The 15,266-nt window shown below is 37.4% G+C and overlaps 1 protein-coding gene across 3 annotated transcripts in view; it reads right to left on the bottom strand.

Annotated features, from left to right (window-relative positions):
* The window catches only part of PLA2G4A (phospholipase A2 group IVA), a 158,311-nt gene that overhangs the window by 9,300 nt on the left and 133,745 nt on the right, over positions 1-15,266 (bottom strand). For all 3 annotated transcript variants that reach the window (XM_047076921.1, XM_047076924.1, XM_047076922.1), the window contains 2 exons: positions 12,951-13,135; positions 1,433-1,628 (listed from right to left, as the gene is read on the bottom strand). In XM_047076921.1, coding sequence (XP_046932877.1) covers positions 1,433-1,628; positions 12,951-13,135 — 381 coding nt within the window. The remainder of the gene's footprint in view (positions 1-1,432; positions 1,629-12,950; positions 13,136-15,266) is intronic.

Below are 15,266 nucleotides of genomic sequence, written 5' to 3'. Positions count from 1 at the left end.
ATAGCCATAAACATAACATTGGGAGCCCCCCACCGGGGTCATGTAATCTGTAGTACGCACTGTTTTGCTCTCACCCATATTCCCTGGGTTGGGATTTCTATGTGTTCTGCCTGGGCAACTTCCAATTGCCAGCAGCTGCATCCCTGTGCCTAAGGACTTTCTACCCCATCCTGCAACTGGGGAAGGTTGCTTTGCTAACAGCAGGATGTAAAGTCTGGTAAATAACACTCTGCCCCAGGCAGTAGTCAACCAAAGACACTAGGAAGTAGGATATAAATACTCCAGTTCCCTTGCCTATTGCTGCATGAAAAGGAAGGATGACTCTGGAGCATAGGCTCTATTCCTTTTCCTAGAGTATTCCAACAGGATCAAGTTCTCCTCATGGTAGCTGGCTTACTAACACATCTTTGCTTGTCTACCTTCCTTTATCACTTCCCCACTCCCTTACTAAGGTTCCCTAGTCCACCCAAATAAACCATCTGCCCTTGAATTCTTTCTCAGCATGTGCTTCTGGGGGAATCTGAACCAAGACATTATCTAACTGTGTTCATGCCACAGGAATCCCCTACACAGCCTCTTCTTGAGTATTAACAGTGATAGAAGATTCTCTAGGTTTTAAGTACTCTACTGCTCAATAACTGAAAATGCCAGCCAGCTCTTCCTTCTCTTGTTTTGAAGTGTGACTCCTAGTAACCAACCCCCCACCCCGACTGATCTTTTCTTTGTGTTCCTCCACTCTCTGGAAGATCACTTTCTTTTCCATTAACCCTTGTCAAATCTTCCATGACTATCTTTTGTATCTTTCCGTTCACAACTGTACTTTCTAGTCCGAGGATAATATGATTTTTAGGCCTTGAGCATCCTGCTCGTCAATCTCTAGATCTCCTTTTTGTTAAGCAGTATCGTCTAGGATATTGAAGAGTCTATAGACTCTGGATGTAGTAAAACAGGATGACTGTGCCTTGAACTTGATTCTCTTTTTCTACAAAATATAACATGGCAACCTGAAATTACTAGCTATGTTGTATTATATTAATCCTGTGGTCACTTAAAGTTCTCAGAGTTTTTGCATGATTTGTTCTGAAACAAGGGTTTTCTTGCATGGGTGATTTTTCAAAGTATTTAACAATCCCTACGACAAGGGCACCAACCAATCAGAACAAACACAAGCCCAGGTTCTGGAGTAAAGCCCCAGAGATTTTTATTGATATGTTAATATATCAGTTTCTGAATTGTGAAGAACTCAGGGGATCTTGGAGTGAGAAAGAGGGGAAGTACTTGGGGTCTCAGGATAGTAGCTATTTATTAAGAGAAGGGAAGAATTCAAAATTTTAATAGTTGGTACAGCAAGTACCATTATGAAACCACTTAACATCAGTCTTGCTCCTTTCCCAGATTTCTACTCTACAGATATAATATATTCCCAACGTACCTGGTGCCTTGTAATTTCTGAAGTTGATGTTGGCCAGAACAAAGTGGATGATAGTTGGGCAATCTTTCTCAACGTCAGGATTCTTGGGTTTAAAGACATAGCATTCCTTCAGTCCTTCTCGATCAAACACATTGGGATCAATCTTTGGAAATGGAAGCTTGTTCATTCTGGCCCACTTTTCTGCAAGTAGAAGTTCCTATGGAGGAGAGGTAAAGATACATTCGGGAATTTTCAGTTTTCATGTATTCAGTTGGTCTGGCCATCGTTCAATATTCATTAGGTGTTGACTGTGTCCTAGCAATGTACTCCTTGCTAAGATGAATAATGACCTTGTTCACAAGAAGCTCATTAGTGTAAAAAGATACATAGTTGCCTCCAAACAAACTCGCTATTATGTTAATTCTTGGCCTCATAGGAGGCATGTGAAAATTTACTGATGGACTGAACTGAATGAAATTATATTGACGTAATTGCTATAGGAAAAAAATATTAGGGCTCTGGTTATCTATAACCCTTCAGAGTCAAGGATCTGAAGAAGCCAAATGAGGAACACTCTATTACTGAATTCTTACCTGTATCTTCTTAACACAACCAATTAAAATTAATAAATTTCACGTATGCTAACATATCTGAATTACTCTGAATCAGCTTTTTTAAATCTTCTGTTTATAAAAAGATTTTAGCTTCTGGCCTCAGAATGCTATTAAATGTGTAGTGGCCAAGAGTGGGCCAGACAGGGAAACCAAACATTTAGTTAGTGGGTGTCGCAATTGTGTGATTGTTTCCACATATTAGCTCCCTTCCTGATAAGAGAATTATATATTCCCACCAGAATGAGAAGACACCTAGACATAGTCACAGCAGATGATTTGTAGCTGCTGACACGTAATGTGACCAAGAAATACATGTTTTTTTGTTAGCCACTGAGATTTTAGATTTGTTTCTGCATCAAGGCTGACTAAAGGGTGGGTAAGCGCACAGACACACACACACACACACACACACACACACACACACACACACAGAGTGTTGAACTAGAAAACATAAATCAATATGGACAGATGCCATAAATAAGGCTTATTTATATTTAAAAATATTTTTCAATGTTTATTTATTTTTGAGAGAGAGAGAGAGAGAGAGAGAGAGAGAGAGAGAGAGAGCATGAGCAGGGGAGGGGCAGAGAGAAAGGAAGACACAGAATCCGAAGCAGGCTCCAGGCTCTGAGCTGTCAGCACAGAGCCCGACACAAGGCTTGAACTCACAAACTGTGAGATCATGACCTGAGTCAAAGTTGGACGCTCAACCGACTGAACCACCCAGGGTCCCTGAGCCTATTTATATTTATATACAGTTTCAGGGGGAGTGGGAAAAATAAGAAGCAGACTCTCAGTGGTAAAAGCACAGACTCTAGGGCCCGATTGCCTGAGTTAAAGCACAAGCTCTGAGACTATGGGCATGTTTCTTAGTGTCTCCATACTCAATATCCTCAAATGTAAAATAAGGAAGGTAATAATAATAATACATATCTCATGATTGCCATTCGAATAAAATAATCTCTGTACAGTATTTAGAACAGTGTCTGACACTTATGATTTGCTATACAAATGTTTGATAAATAAATGCCAATAAAGAGAGGAAAGAGGTGGAAGGGGAAAAGTGAGGAAAGAAAAGAGGAAAAAGAAAGAGAGACAGGTACAGTATTAGAGAAATTCTCATAGAGGTAAGGTATTAGGGAAATGATCACTGCAATCTTAAGTTATTTTAACTACTCTGTGTCATCAATCACATCAATCGATTCGATGATAGTCATCAGTTGCAAATCAAAGCTCCATGCTAGGAGGTGGGAACATCACAGTGAATGAAACTCTTGTTGTTATGGGATTTATAGCCTGGTGGGTAAGAGATAGTGACCAAGTAATTCTTGGGTTTAAAACTGTCGTAAATGCTACAGAGTCTTCACCATGAGATTTGCAGTGTATGTGGACTATTTCTTCAGAGCATACATTAATTCATTCAACCATTATTATCAGACACCTGTTTTGTTCTAGGCATAAGTCAAAGGCTGTCTTTGAATCCTTGAAGATTGTAAATCAATGGGAAAGGGGAATAACAGATATTATAGTGCAATATGATAGAGGCAGCGAATGTGATGGATGGCTTCATGTATGGGCTGTGCAGCCTGAAAGGCCAACCTCAAACAGAGACACCTTGATTTGCTACCTGGGTGGTCTGAGACAAACTGCTGAGCCACCACAAGTCAACAGGGACGAAATTATTTTATGGGTTGAAGTATGTAGCGATATTCCCTTAATGGGAAGCATAAGAACCAACCAACCAACCAACCAACCAGACAGGGACCAGGTTGTTCACTATCCCTGAAATAGTAGACTCTCAAACCCATTTCACCTCTATTCCTTCTGTTTCTTATTTCTCAGCAACTTATTTTCTACCACTGGGTGTAAAGTTAATACTATTATTTTCCTCAGGATTGCTGTGATGATGAAATGAGGTAATGTATTAAAAAAAACTCAGTAATTTATATTTAACAGTATAATTTATAGTTTAAATATTTATATTTGTATTTATATATATTTTTTAATTGTAATTTTATTTTTAAAAATATTTATTAGTTTTTGAGAGAGAGAGAGAGAGAAAGAGAGAGGAGGAGAGCGAACAAGAGTGGGGGAGGGGCGGAGAGAGAGGGAGACAGAATCTGAAGCAGGCTCCAGGCTCTGAGCTGTCAGCACAAAGCCCCATGTGGGGCTTGAGCTCACAAACCGTGAGATCTTGACCTGAGTTGAACTCAGACATTTAACCCATTAAGCCACCCAGGCACCCCGATATTTGTGTTTATATTTAAAATAGTACCTTAAATTTACATAAAAGTATACATTGAACCTTTCAGTACTCCTGATGCTTCCGGAATGTTGTGAATTTTAAGTTGATTAACTCTCAATGCCATTTACATTTTATTTACAAGAAACAAAAATTGGGGGGAACAAAGGATATAATGTATATTAAAGCAGTTATTTCATAAACTACTAGGCAAAATATGATTATATTTTACTGAAATATATATAAAGATATAAATTCTGGTTTGAAATTTGATGAAACTTTTATCACTAGCCCCTTTTTACTCCCTGTTCCATTGAATTATTCAGTTTAGTTCTTGTCTGGCACTTTCACAATTATTCATTCAAGATTATTCAACACCAAAATAAAACCAAAAGTTCATACTGTGGATCATTTGCGTGAGAACGAGGCAAAAAAAGAGCTTTCTAGTGTTTACAAACATGACTCAGGATGACTAACTATGTGTGGATAGTTTCCTCTTCACAAGAGGAAAAGGAACCGAGTGAGGTAAAAGACCAAGCTATTTTTAGTTAGATATTTTATGCTGGAATCAGGAAGCGATTGAAACTTTCCCTTTCCTGATATGATCCTGCTGTGGAAAACGTTAAAATCCGATGACTATAAAGATGGTGATTACAGGATGGAAAAACTACCTCCTCCCCGATGTCTCGTTTCTCTGTCAAGACTGAGAAACAATGACACAGTCTATGAGTAGAGCAGACGAGTTAGAAAAGAGTATTTTAGAAGAATGCCATGAGCAAGAACATTGCTGCTTTGCAAATTATGGCAATCTGCCTGAACTGTTTTCTACCACAAGTATCCATTTTGGTTGTTGGACACCTCATACTTCTGATTTCCATAGACTAATTCATGGCAAATTTACATACTACTAAAATGATTTTCTGTGGAGATAAAAATTTGTGAGTACCCTTCAAAGCAACACTTTGTAAGAAGTACTCATTTTTGAGTACAAAAACATTGTGAAGGATAAGAAAAACAGCCTACATAAAATAGAAATATATACAAACTATAGTGTGAATGGCATATATGTGACATTTTATTTATTTTTATGTATGGATAAATATATATTTATATGTATTTTTAAATGTATAAATATATATTTGTATCTACTAAATTAGCTTTTCTCTAGAGGAAACGAGCATTTTCTCTGTCCAAACCTAGGATATGTACTTTCTATGATGTTTCTCAATATTTACAATCCAGTTTTAGATTGGGAAGAGGTATGGAGTATAAATATAAACATAAATTGAATCTTAAAAAAAATGAATGAAGCAAGTAACGTAAGATACAATAGATAGGGGTGCCTGGGTGGCTCAGTCGGTTAAGTGGCCAACTTTAGCTCAGGTCATGATCTTGCTGTTCCTGAGTTTGAACCCTGCGTCGGGCTCTGTGCTGATAGCTCAGAGCCTGGAGCCTACTTTGGATTCTGTCTCCCTCTCTCTCTGACCCTTACCCCCCCCCCTCAAAAATTAATAAACATTAAAACAATAAAAAAAGATACAATGGATAGAATCTACAGTTTAGAATTCACTATTTTCTGGTTATGATCATCATCGCTTCCAATAAAAAGCATGCTGGTATTAGGATCCAAGAGCTTTATAATGCAATGGGTGTGAAAATAATTTTGTATATTTAATAATGTAGAGTATTTACATAGCACTTTACAGTTCTCTTTAGTTCTTCACCAAGACGTTACTATAACTTCACAAAAATACGTAGAGAAATTAATGTTGGGCATATCTGCTCATCAATAGGCATCTGATCCTTAATGACAAATACAGGTGTAGTGGGTTGAATGGTGGCCCTCCAAAACAGAAGTCCATGTGCTCTAACCTCCCACCCTGCCCCAGAACCTGTGAATGTAACCTTATTTGGAAGAGGGGTTTTTGCAAATGTAATTAAGCTGAGGGTCTCGAGATGAGATCATCATGGGTTATCTGGTTGGGGCATAAATCCAATGACAAATGTCTTCGTAAGAGACAAAGGTCCTTATAAGAAGACACACAAACATATAGGAGAGCCCATATGAAGACAGAGGCTGAGAGCCCATATGAAGACAGAGGCTGAGATTGGAGTTATGCAGCAACAAGGCAAGGAAAGCCTGGAGCTGGCAGAAGCTGGAAAAGGCAAGGATGAATTCTAGCCATAGAGCCTTTGGAGGAAATGTGGCCCTGAGATACCTACATCGGTAGTAATTTGTAATGGCAGCCCTAGGAAACTAATATTTGAGGTAAATCTGTAAATGCTATGTTTAATAATGGATAGTTCCCTTTATTGGCCACAGTAGATCGATGCCCAGCAAGCTAACACTTGGACTGGCTTGGCCATGATGGTGTGACCCAAAACAAAGTCATGAATAAATCATATGCAGAGGTTTTCACACAAGGATCATGCCATAATGTTAACAAATAAATCAGGTTAGTGTGGAAAAATACAATTCTCTGTTTTTTTTGTCAGTTTGATGGAATTTTGACCTTGAGTGAAATATAACAAGATAAAGCTAATTTAGATAAATTACTTTTATCATTGGTGAAAACTTGTTCATTTCAAACTTTCCTTTCTTCTCTCCTCCTTTTCTCCTTCCCTCCTTGCCTCCTTTCCTTTCTCTGTTCTTCTTTCCTTTTATTTTTAAGAAAATGAACCCACTGCTCTGGGTTCTGCTCATTACGCATTTAAAAGGGCACTGAAAAACTGAGTGAGACTTATGTCCAACATATGGTAACATGATATAAAATAACATTATTTACGGCATAATAACTATTCTATTATTCTCCATAAAATTTAGTAAGGTTAAAAAAAATTGCTAGTAAACTCTGAATTCTCCTATATTCTTTGCTTGCTCCTTAAAAGAGCCAAAGCTTTCTTAAAAATGTTTTTCCTAAAATCAGTCTGTTCATTTCGCAGACTTGAATGTGAAAACACCCCTGGCTTATTTTCATGACCAACATTAAAGACAAATGCTGTTAGAATTCTCCTTGAATGGACCCTAATGGTGAAATATATTTGTATGGTATATATCTAAGTTATTATACAGTTAACAAAAAGACTCTTGAGAAAATGAAACATAGAACTGATTTTTTCAAATCAGTAAGAATATTATTTAGAATCATGAGGCTCTTTATATCCAGCCTACTATTAGGGTGTGTGCCTACAAACCTAAAACAAAAAAAAAAAAACAAAAGAAAACCTAAAAACCTTCCAGTATTATTGACATTGACATCATCAGTTTTCAAGGCCAGTTACAACATAGATACAATAAAAACTGTGATCGCCTCCATCAAAAGCCATGATATCTATCATTCATATCTCCCTGACAAAATCTGAGTTTTAACTATACTTATGAAATGCTTCTATCAATAATTGTGAAATAAGGTTTATGGTTTTATTTTTTGGCCCAGCATCTTTGCTCTGCTCTTTTATTACAAATGGCATTTATATTTCAACTCAAAAAAAGAAAATTTCTGGAGGAAAACATTATAAACAATAGTGTGTAATTTCCTTTATAGTAAGTCTTTGAAAATATAAATCCTTATTTCCAGAGTAATGGGTTTTATGCTATATTAAACCAATAATAAAAGGAAATATATACATATTGGGGAGAGAGGTGAGATGAAAGGAATTGACAAAATTTCTATAGCACATCTATGAGAATGCATAGCTGGAAATGTCTACAGAATTTGTAAATCTATATAGATGGAGTGATTGTAGGCTCTAAGATAGTAAATATATAATAAAGCTACAGTTATTAAAATACAGTGTGGTACTGAGATAAGAATGATCAGATTGTCAGATGAACCAATGGAATACAATAGATACATACAAAACAGATCTAGGCATTCTGTAGTACATGATAAAGGAAGCATTGCAAATAATATCTTTGAGGGATTGTGTTATTATGCATCTAATATATTGAAAAATATTAATGAGTTAGAATATTTTAAGAGAATATCATACAAAGAAAAATACCGGGGTGGCTGGGTGGCTCAGTCAGTTAAGTGCTGACTTCAGCTCAGGTCATGATCTTGCAGTTCGTGAGTTCAAGCCCTGCATCAGGCTCTCTGCTGACAGCTCAGAGCCTGGAGCCTGTTTCAGATCCTGTGTCGCCCTCTCTCTCTGTTCCCCCGCCCCCCCCAGCCCCAGCTCATACTCTGTCTCTGTCTCTCAAAAACAGAAAAAACATTTTAAAAAATTTGAAAAAAAGAAAAAGAAAAAGAAAAATATCAGTCTATATGTAACTGATCTTGTTAATATGAATTTCAAGAATAAAACCAGTGGAAGAAGTGACTACATAAATATTTAAAATGTTAAAATCATCAGAAATAAAAATTCCAACACAAATACTCATTAGATCATATTTGCAAAAATAAGACAAATTTTAATATCTTTAAGATATAAAATACTTACTAATGAACAGCAGCAATACTAATAATCCAATTAAAAGTAGTTTAAAAACATGAATATAAATAACCATAACAAACTATTTACACTCACAAGCAAAGGGAAAAGTTGGAGGAAAATGTGCTTCTTTTTCTTTCTGTCATATTGTAAATTTTTTTAACTTTGTTTTCAATATTTTTTCAGCCGGAAAAGCCATGTAAAATAAGGACTCACATATACAATCTTATATAGTAATGTCAATTGGTGCAGCCTTTTGGGAAAGCAAACCAAAAATATTTATTAAAAGTCCTAAACTAATACATATCTAAGAAGCCAACCTAAGCAATTAATAAAAAGTATGGTTAAAGATTCATGTGCAAGGATGATCACAGAGAAAGTGACAAAAGAGCAATAATCTGAAAGTTGAAAATAGAGCATTGTTAAAAATTTTTGCATATTTACATACGTATAGAGATACCATGCTGTGTTTATAATTTTTTTAATTTTTTTAATTTTTATTTATTTTTGAGAGAGAGAGAGAGACAGAGACAGAGACAGAGACAGAGACAGAGTGCAAGCAGGGGAGGAACAGAGAGAGAGGGAGACACAGAATCCGAAGCAGGCTCCAGGCTCTGAGCCATCAGCACAGAGCCCAATGTGGGGCTTGAACTCATGAGCCATGAGATCATGACCTGAGCTGATGTAGGACGCTTAACTGACTGAGCCACCCAGGTGCCTGGCATGCTGTGTTTATTATGTTAAAACAAAATTTAATGGGGGAGTGCCTGGGTGGCTCAGTCAGTTAAGTGTCCAATTCCTGATTTTGGCTCAGGTCATGATCTCATGGTCATGAGACTGAGCCCCATGTTGGTATCTGTGCTAAGTGTAGAGCTTGCTTGGGATTCTGTCTCTCCTTCTCTCTCTGCCTCTCTCTCTCTCTCTCAAAATAAATAAATAAACATTAAAAATTATTTAATGGCATGGGAAAATGCTCACTTTATAATTCTAGGTAGAAAGAAGCAAAATGCAAGACTATATTATCCTGGTGTTCACACACAGACACACACACACACACACACACACACACACACGTGAAGAAAATTGCAAAATATCAGCAGCTGTTGTCTGTGTACAAGAAGCACTTAATATATATTCCAAATATCCAAATTTTTAAATAGTAAGTATACATTCTTCTTAGTTAGAAACAACGAGTCAAGTACATTTAAAAACTACAACAAAGTACAAGTTCTTTTTAGAGGTACAAAGTGATAACCAAAGAAGGTGCAAACCTTCTTCCCTGTATTAACTCATGAGGTGGCAGGGCTGTGATTCATATATAAAATTATGGCTTTGACATTTTCCAGCCCCCCTGGTGAAATGAATAATACAGTTTCTTCCATGTCCAGAACTAGTTTCCAAGCTATCCTCTTACAGTCATCCATTGAAATTCACTCCCCCATAGCTGCTCGTAGGTCATCAGATCTTCCTCTTGGCTTTCTCAGTCACCTGCCCTGTACAGTACTTCATTATCCTAGGCTTGGATTACATGAAATCCCTCTTAATTTTAATCTTTTGCTCTTCTTTCTTCAATTCGTCCTACTTTCCACTGTCAGATTAATCATCCTAAAATTCCAATTTCATGAGGCTGTTTGCTGGCTGCAAAGCCTTCACGGCTTCTCTATTTCCTATCATCCAATTTTAGAGTCTCCCCTAAAGCCTTCCTAATGGGAGCTTAATATCTATCACTTCGAATCAGATCACTCCACTTCCTCAGATGTGCTCATTGCCATCTCTGTGCCATTTTCATCCTGGTCTATTTATTTCCCTGCTCATCTACCCCAGGACATACCAGTCTATTCTTACACGGATCTCCCATAACACCCATGCTCATATAAATCAAAATAACTCTTTAACAGTAAGTTTCTTAATTTCCTTCCAAATGACTCTCGCATATAAAGCCTTTCCCCCAAGAAAGCTAAAATGTTATGGAAATCAAGAACCATGGTTTATCATTAATTGCTGCACACAGCACACAGCACAGAAAAATGTACATCTACAATGTATACAGAGGAGGCAGCTAGTGAAGGAGAAAGAGCGTTAGATTGTCATTCTGGAGCCTTGGAAGCTGGTCCAGCTTAACGGCTTCTTCTTCTTTTTTTTAAAGGTATTTTAAAAAAAGTTTTATTTATTTATTTTGAGAGAGACAGAGAGCATGAGTGGGCGAGGGGCAAGGAGAGAGGGGGGAGAGAGAGAATCCCAAACAGGCTCCGCACTGTTAGTTCAGAGCCCAGTGTGAGGCTTGATCTCACAAACCATGAGATCATGACCTGAGTGGAGATCAAGAGTTGGATGCTTAACTGATGGAGCCACCCAGGAGCCCCCATCTTGACCACTTAACTAGCACTTTCCTAGCTATGTCCTGAGCTATGTTCTGTTTACTCATTGTCCATTTTATTTTATTTATTTTGAGAGAGAAAGAGAGATATAGAGAGGCCACAAGCGAAGGAGGGGCAGAGAAAGAGAGGGAGAGAGAGAATCCCAAGCAGGCTCCGTGCTGTCAGTGCAGAGCTCCACGCGGGCTCAATCTTATGAACTGTGAGATCATGACCTGAGCCGAAATCAAGAATTGGATGATTAACCACCAGGCACCTTCAGCTTGACCACTTCTTAACTAGCACTTTCCTACCCAGGTCCTGGACTATGTTCTGTTTACCCATTATCTTATTTAATGTGAGGATATGATGAAATTGCTTATCTCACCAATACTTGTTTCCTTGTCAGAATACCACTAACTGCCTCTAAAAAAATTAAATGTGAAAGCATTTTTAAAATATGAGGCTTTATATATATTAAGGAGCTATTATGACAGCCACTATTAGTCGTGAGAGAAGTCTAGTCATAGTATAACAGAAAGGAAAGCAAATACCAGAGGACTCAGGTTATCATTGACTCTTCCTGGTTGGGAGATCATGGACTATTTCACTTACTTTCTATGAATTTCCATTTCTTAATCTATGAAATGGGGATAATAACTCCATATCTGTTATAACATTTCCTTCATTCACCAACGAAAAAATGACCTACTTACACTTTGGCTGGCACTTATAATACAATTAGAACCAAATGATTAAAACAAAACATACATTCAAAATAGTGTTCTAGTTCCCAAGGAGTTCACAGACAGTGGAAGAGATATATATGTAAACAAATACAGACAATACACCATGAAAATTGCCATATTAGAAGAATATACTAAGTCCTTTGTACTGAAACTAGGTCTGTGGAGGTCAAGAAAGATAACATTGGAGATGCATCTAAAGAAATTTTGAGGTGTTCCAGGCGGAGGGAATAATATTCATGATCTCGCTTGGGTAATATCACAGTGTTGCTGAGCAATCTATGTTGCCTGTTCTGAACTTTTTCTCATTTCTTCAGAGGCAGACTTTTATTCTCCACATGACCCTGGTTCCACCACCTCTACCCTTTCACTCTCAAAAGATAACATTGACTTCTAATTCCTACAAGAGTGAGAAGTCATCAGATAAGTACTCTCCTATCTTCCCCTCTCCATGCCTAACAGTGAAAAATCCTACCCTCTTGCCCCAATATGGACACTTCTATACTACTTTCCAACTGTATTTTTTTAAATCTGCTTTGTACTCCTCACCCCTGTAAGTTTCCAGGACTGTGACTCTGACTCTATCATATATGTCATCTCTCCACTCTCCAATAACATCTTCATTAATGACTCCCAGGCATCAGCATTTAAATACGCTCAAATCTCTTCTATTAACAACCCACCTGTTCACATACACACATAGTTTTCCTGTTCCCCAATTCCTTAATTTTCATTATTTTTCCCTGATAGTTGTTGTTAAATTTTCAAGATACTATTTTATGTCCTCTTCTTGAGAGTATATATTCCCCTGGCATGGTTTTAATTATCTTTTACTTGCTAACATCCAACTTTCAGCTTCATTTCCTTGAACGTCAGATACATTGCATCATTCTTGTTCTGTTGAAGACTGTGAACTTTAATGTGGGTCATGGGAAATCATTTACAAATTTCTTTAAAAAATTTTTAAATTTTACAAATTTCTTAAAGAATGGAAGTGATTAAATCACATCTGTGTTTTTAAAATATTACTCATCATAATGTAGAAAATAGGCTAAAGGGAAAAGAAATTGGAGTGAAGAGGACTAAAATATCTACAAGGCATGCAAATGAACATGCTAGATAATGGAATGTTGTATAAATTCTCCTTACCTTGAATGGAGGACTAGAGTCACTTGGTCGTGCAGAAAAGTCAAAGGAGATAATGAGATCGACTCCTCTCTGAGGTCTCAGGATCAAGGGGTATGGCAGGTTAAATGTGAGGCCACTGTCCACTACATGAATCTTTTTACTTTTGACATCCAGAGGCTCATATATTTGCTCAAATTCATCAGGATCTTTAAAAAGGGAAGAAAGAAAAGAATAAATTAAATGGCCATTTCACATTATTTAGAACATAAAAAAATGCATTTTAAAAATAGTATTTATTTTGAGAGAGGGGAAAAAGAGAGAGTGCATGGGGGCGGGGTAGAGAGAGAGGGAGTGAGAGGATCCCAAGCAGACCCTGATCTGTCAATGCAGAGCCCAATCTGGGGCTCAAGCTCACGAACCATGAGATCATGACCTGAGCCGAAACCAAGAGTTGATGCTCAACCGACTAAGCCCCCCCAGGTGCCCCCAAAATATTTTTAAGGTAAGTTTGTGAATAAAGTTTTATATGGTTAGGTCCTCAGGCTTTGGAGACAAACAGAGCTGGGCAGGAGTCCAGCTTTAGCAGCTGCCAATGAATTATTGTCTTTAACTCCTAGTTTCCGTATCTGTACCATCAGGTAAAAGAATCAAATAAAGGTGCTGTGAAGATGAAGTGAGACAATGCATGGAAAGTACTTAGCTCAGGCCCTGGCATTAATTCTAAGCTTTACCTCACATTACCTAGGTCTTTACTGGCTTAAAAACATTTCCTCATACATTATCTGGTTTTTAAGTCATAACAGACATGTGAGGTAGATGACATCTATAAATGAAGGATGAAATACATCCATCTCTACAGTACAGAACCGGGGGGGGGGGTGTGGTAGAGTGCACCACCCTGATGGGCGTCCAAGGAAATAATCCAGCCAATACATTCAGCAAACGTGTACTGTCTGCTAATATTTGGGCTGTATTTCAGGTGCTGAACAAGATGCAAACTCTGTTCTAACAGAGCACGTGACTGATAAATGGTTCGGGTAGTGATAAATGCAATGTAGAAAATGATAGAGGGTAATATAATAGGGAGTAACTTCAGGTGGATAAATAAGAGAGACCTCTTTGAGAAGAAGACCAGAACTGACCAGCTGACGATTTGGAGGGATATTTTTTTTCTAGGGAGAGGAAAGAGCCAGAGCAATGTCCCTAAGGCAGAATCTGACTTGGTATGTTTGCAGAACAGCAAGAAGCCTGGTGTGGCTACAGTATCAGAGGGGAGTGAAATGAGGTGACAGAGGATCTGAAAGGTAGCAGGGTCTAGAAATCATTTGTTTTATGAATAAAATGGTAACATGCTACTCTTCACATTTATGTGTGGTGCTCCACATTCACTTCCCAGGAAAAAGGAATGTGATCAGAACCGAAGTGATCTGAGCTGAATGAAATAACCTGTAATTGTTTTGTTCTGTTCCCTTGTCTTCACACGTGGACTGTTAAGAAGAACAGAGTGATTATGCTCAAGAAAGAACAGAGTGATTATGATCTCTGAGGAAGCACTGAAATTCCACTTGGCAAGCCTTTTCACAGAGGCAACAATCAAAACTAGAGGGCCAGACCAACCCGTGTTTATAGAATCACCTGAAAATGTAGTTAATACCTATTATTCAGGAAAATGTTCAGCACATGATGGGAACCCATTGAATGTTAGTTTCCTCCATATATTTCTAAGTAAGAATGATACTGACTATATAGTGAATTTTATTGTTATGTTTTGTAAGAGCAAGAGATCCAAAAGTTAGGCAAATCTTTAACTTCTTACTGTCCCATTAAATCCACAATCCTCATCATCATTAAAAGCTGAAAAGCACCGATGAGACAATTAGCCTTGATGTTTATTCCGTGTGAATCGAAACCAGTTCTAAATTAGACTTTGGTTTAGTTACTTAAGAAAATATTATTATCCTTCTAAGTTTCTACAGTTAACACAGAGTCATGTGTTTTCTTCTCTCATATTTATTAAAATTTCTCATCCCTAAAATACTGAATAACAAGTGAGTGCTACAAACATATATTAGTGTGTTTATGAACAAAGCAGAACAGAGTTTACAGCAAGGTGATTTGTACCGCCCAGAACTGTTGAATGAGAAAGGGTGTGAATGAATGACCTTAAACAAACAAACAAACAAAAAACCAAATATGCTTAAAAAAAAAACAGGCTATGGGGGGAGTGGTTTAGACAAGAATAAGGTCATATAACTAAATGAAAATGTGGGCCAAGTTAAAAAAAAGAAAAAGTCTTGCTATGTCTAAGGTGAATAAATAGGTCAGCAAGGAAAGACA

This window comes from Lynx rufus, unplaced genomic scaffold (genome assembly GCF_022079265.1).
Source record: "Lynx rufus isolate CCGP_SWC_20201006 ecotype Redwood Valley unplaced genomic scaffold, mLynRuf1.p SCAF_15, whole genome shotgun sequence".
Taxonomy (NCBI): Eukaryota; Metazoa; Chordata; class Mammalia; order Carnivora; family Felidae; genus Lynx; species Lynx rufus.
The sequence above is the reverse complement of the archived record's forward strand: the minus strand, read 5'-3'. Positions and strand labels throughout refer to the sequence as shown.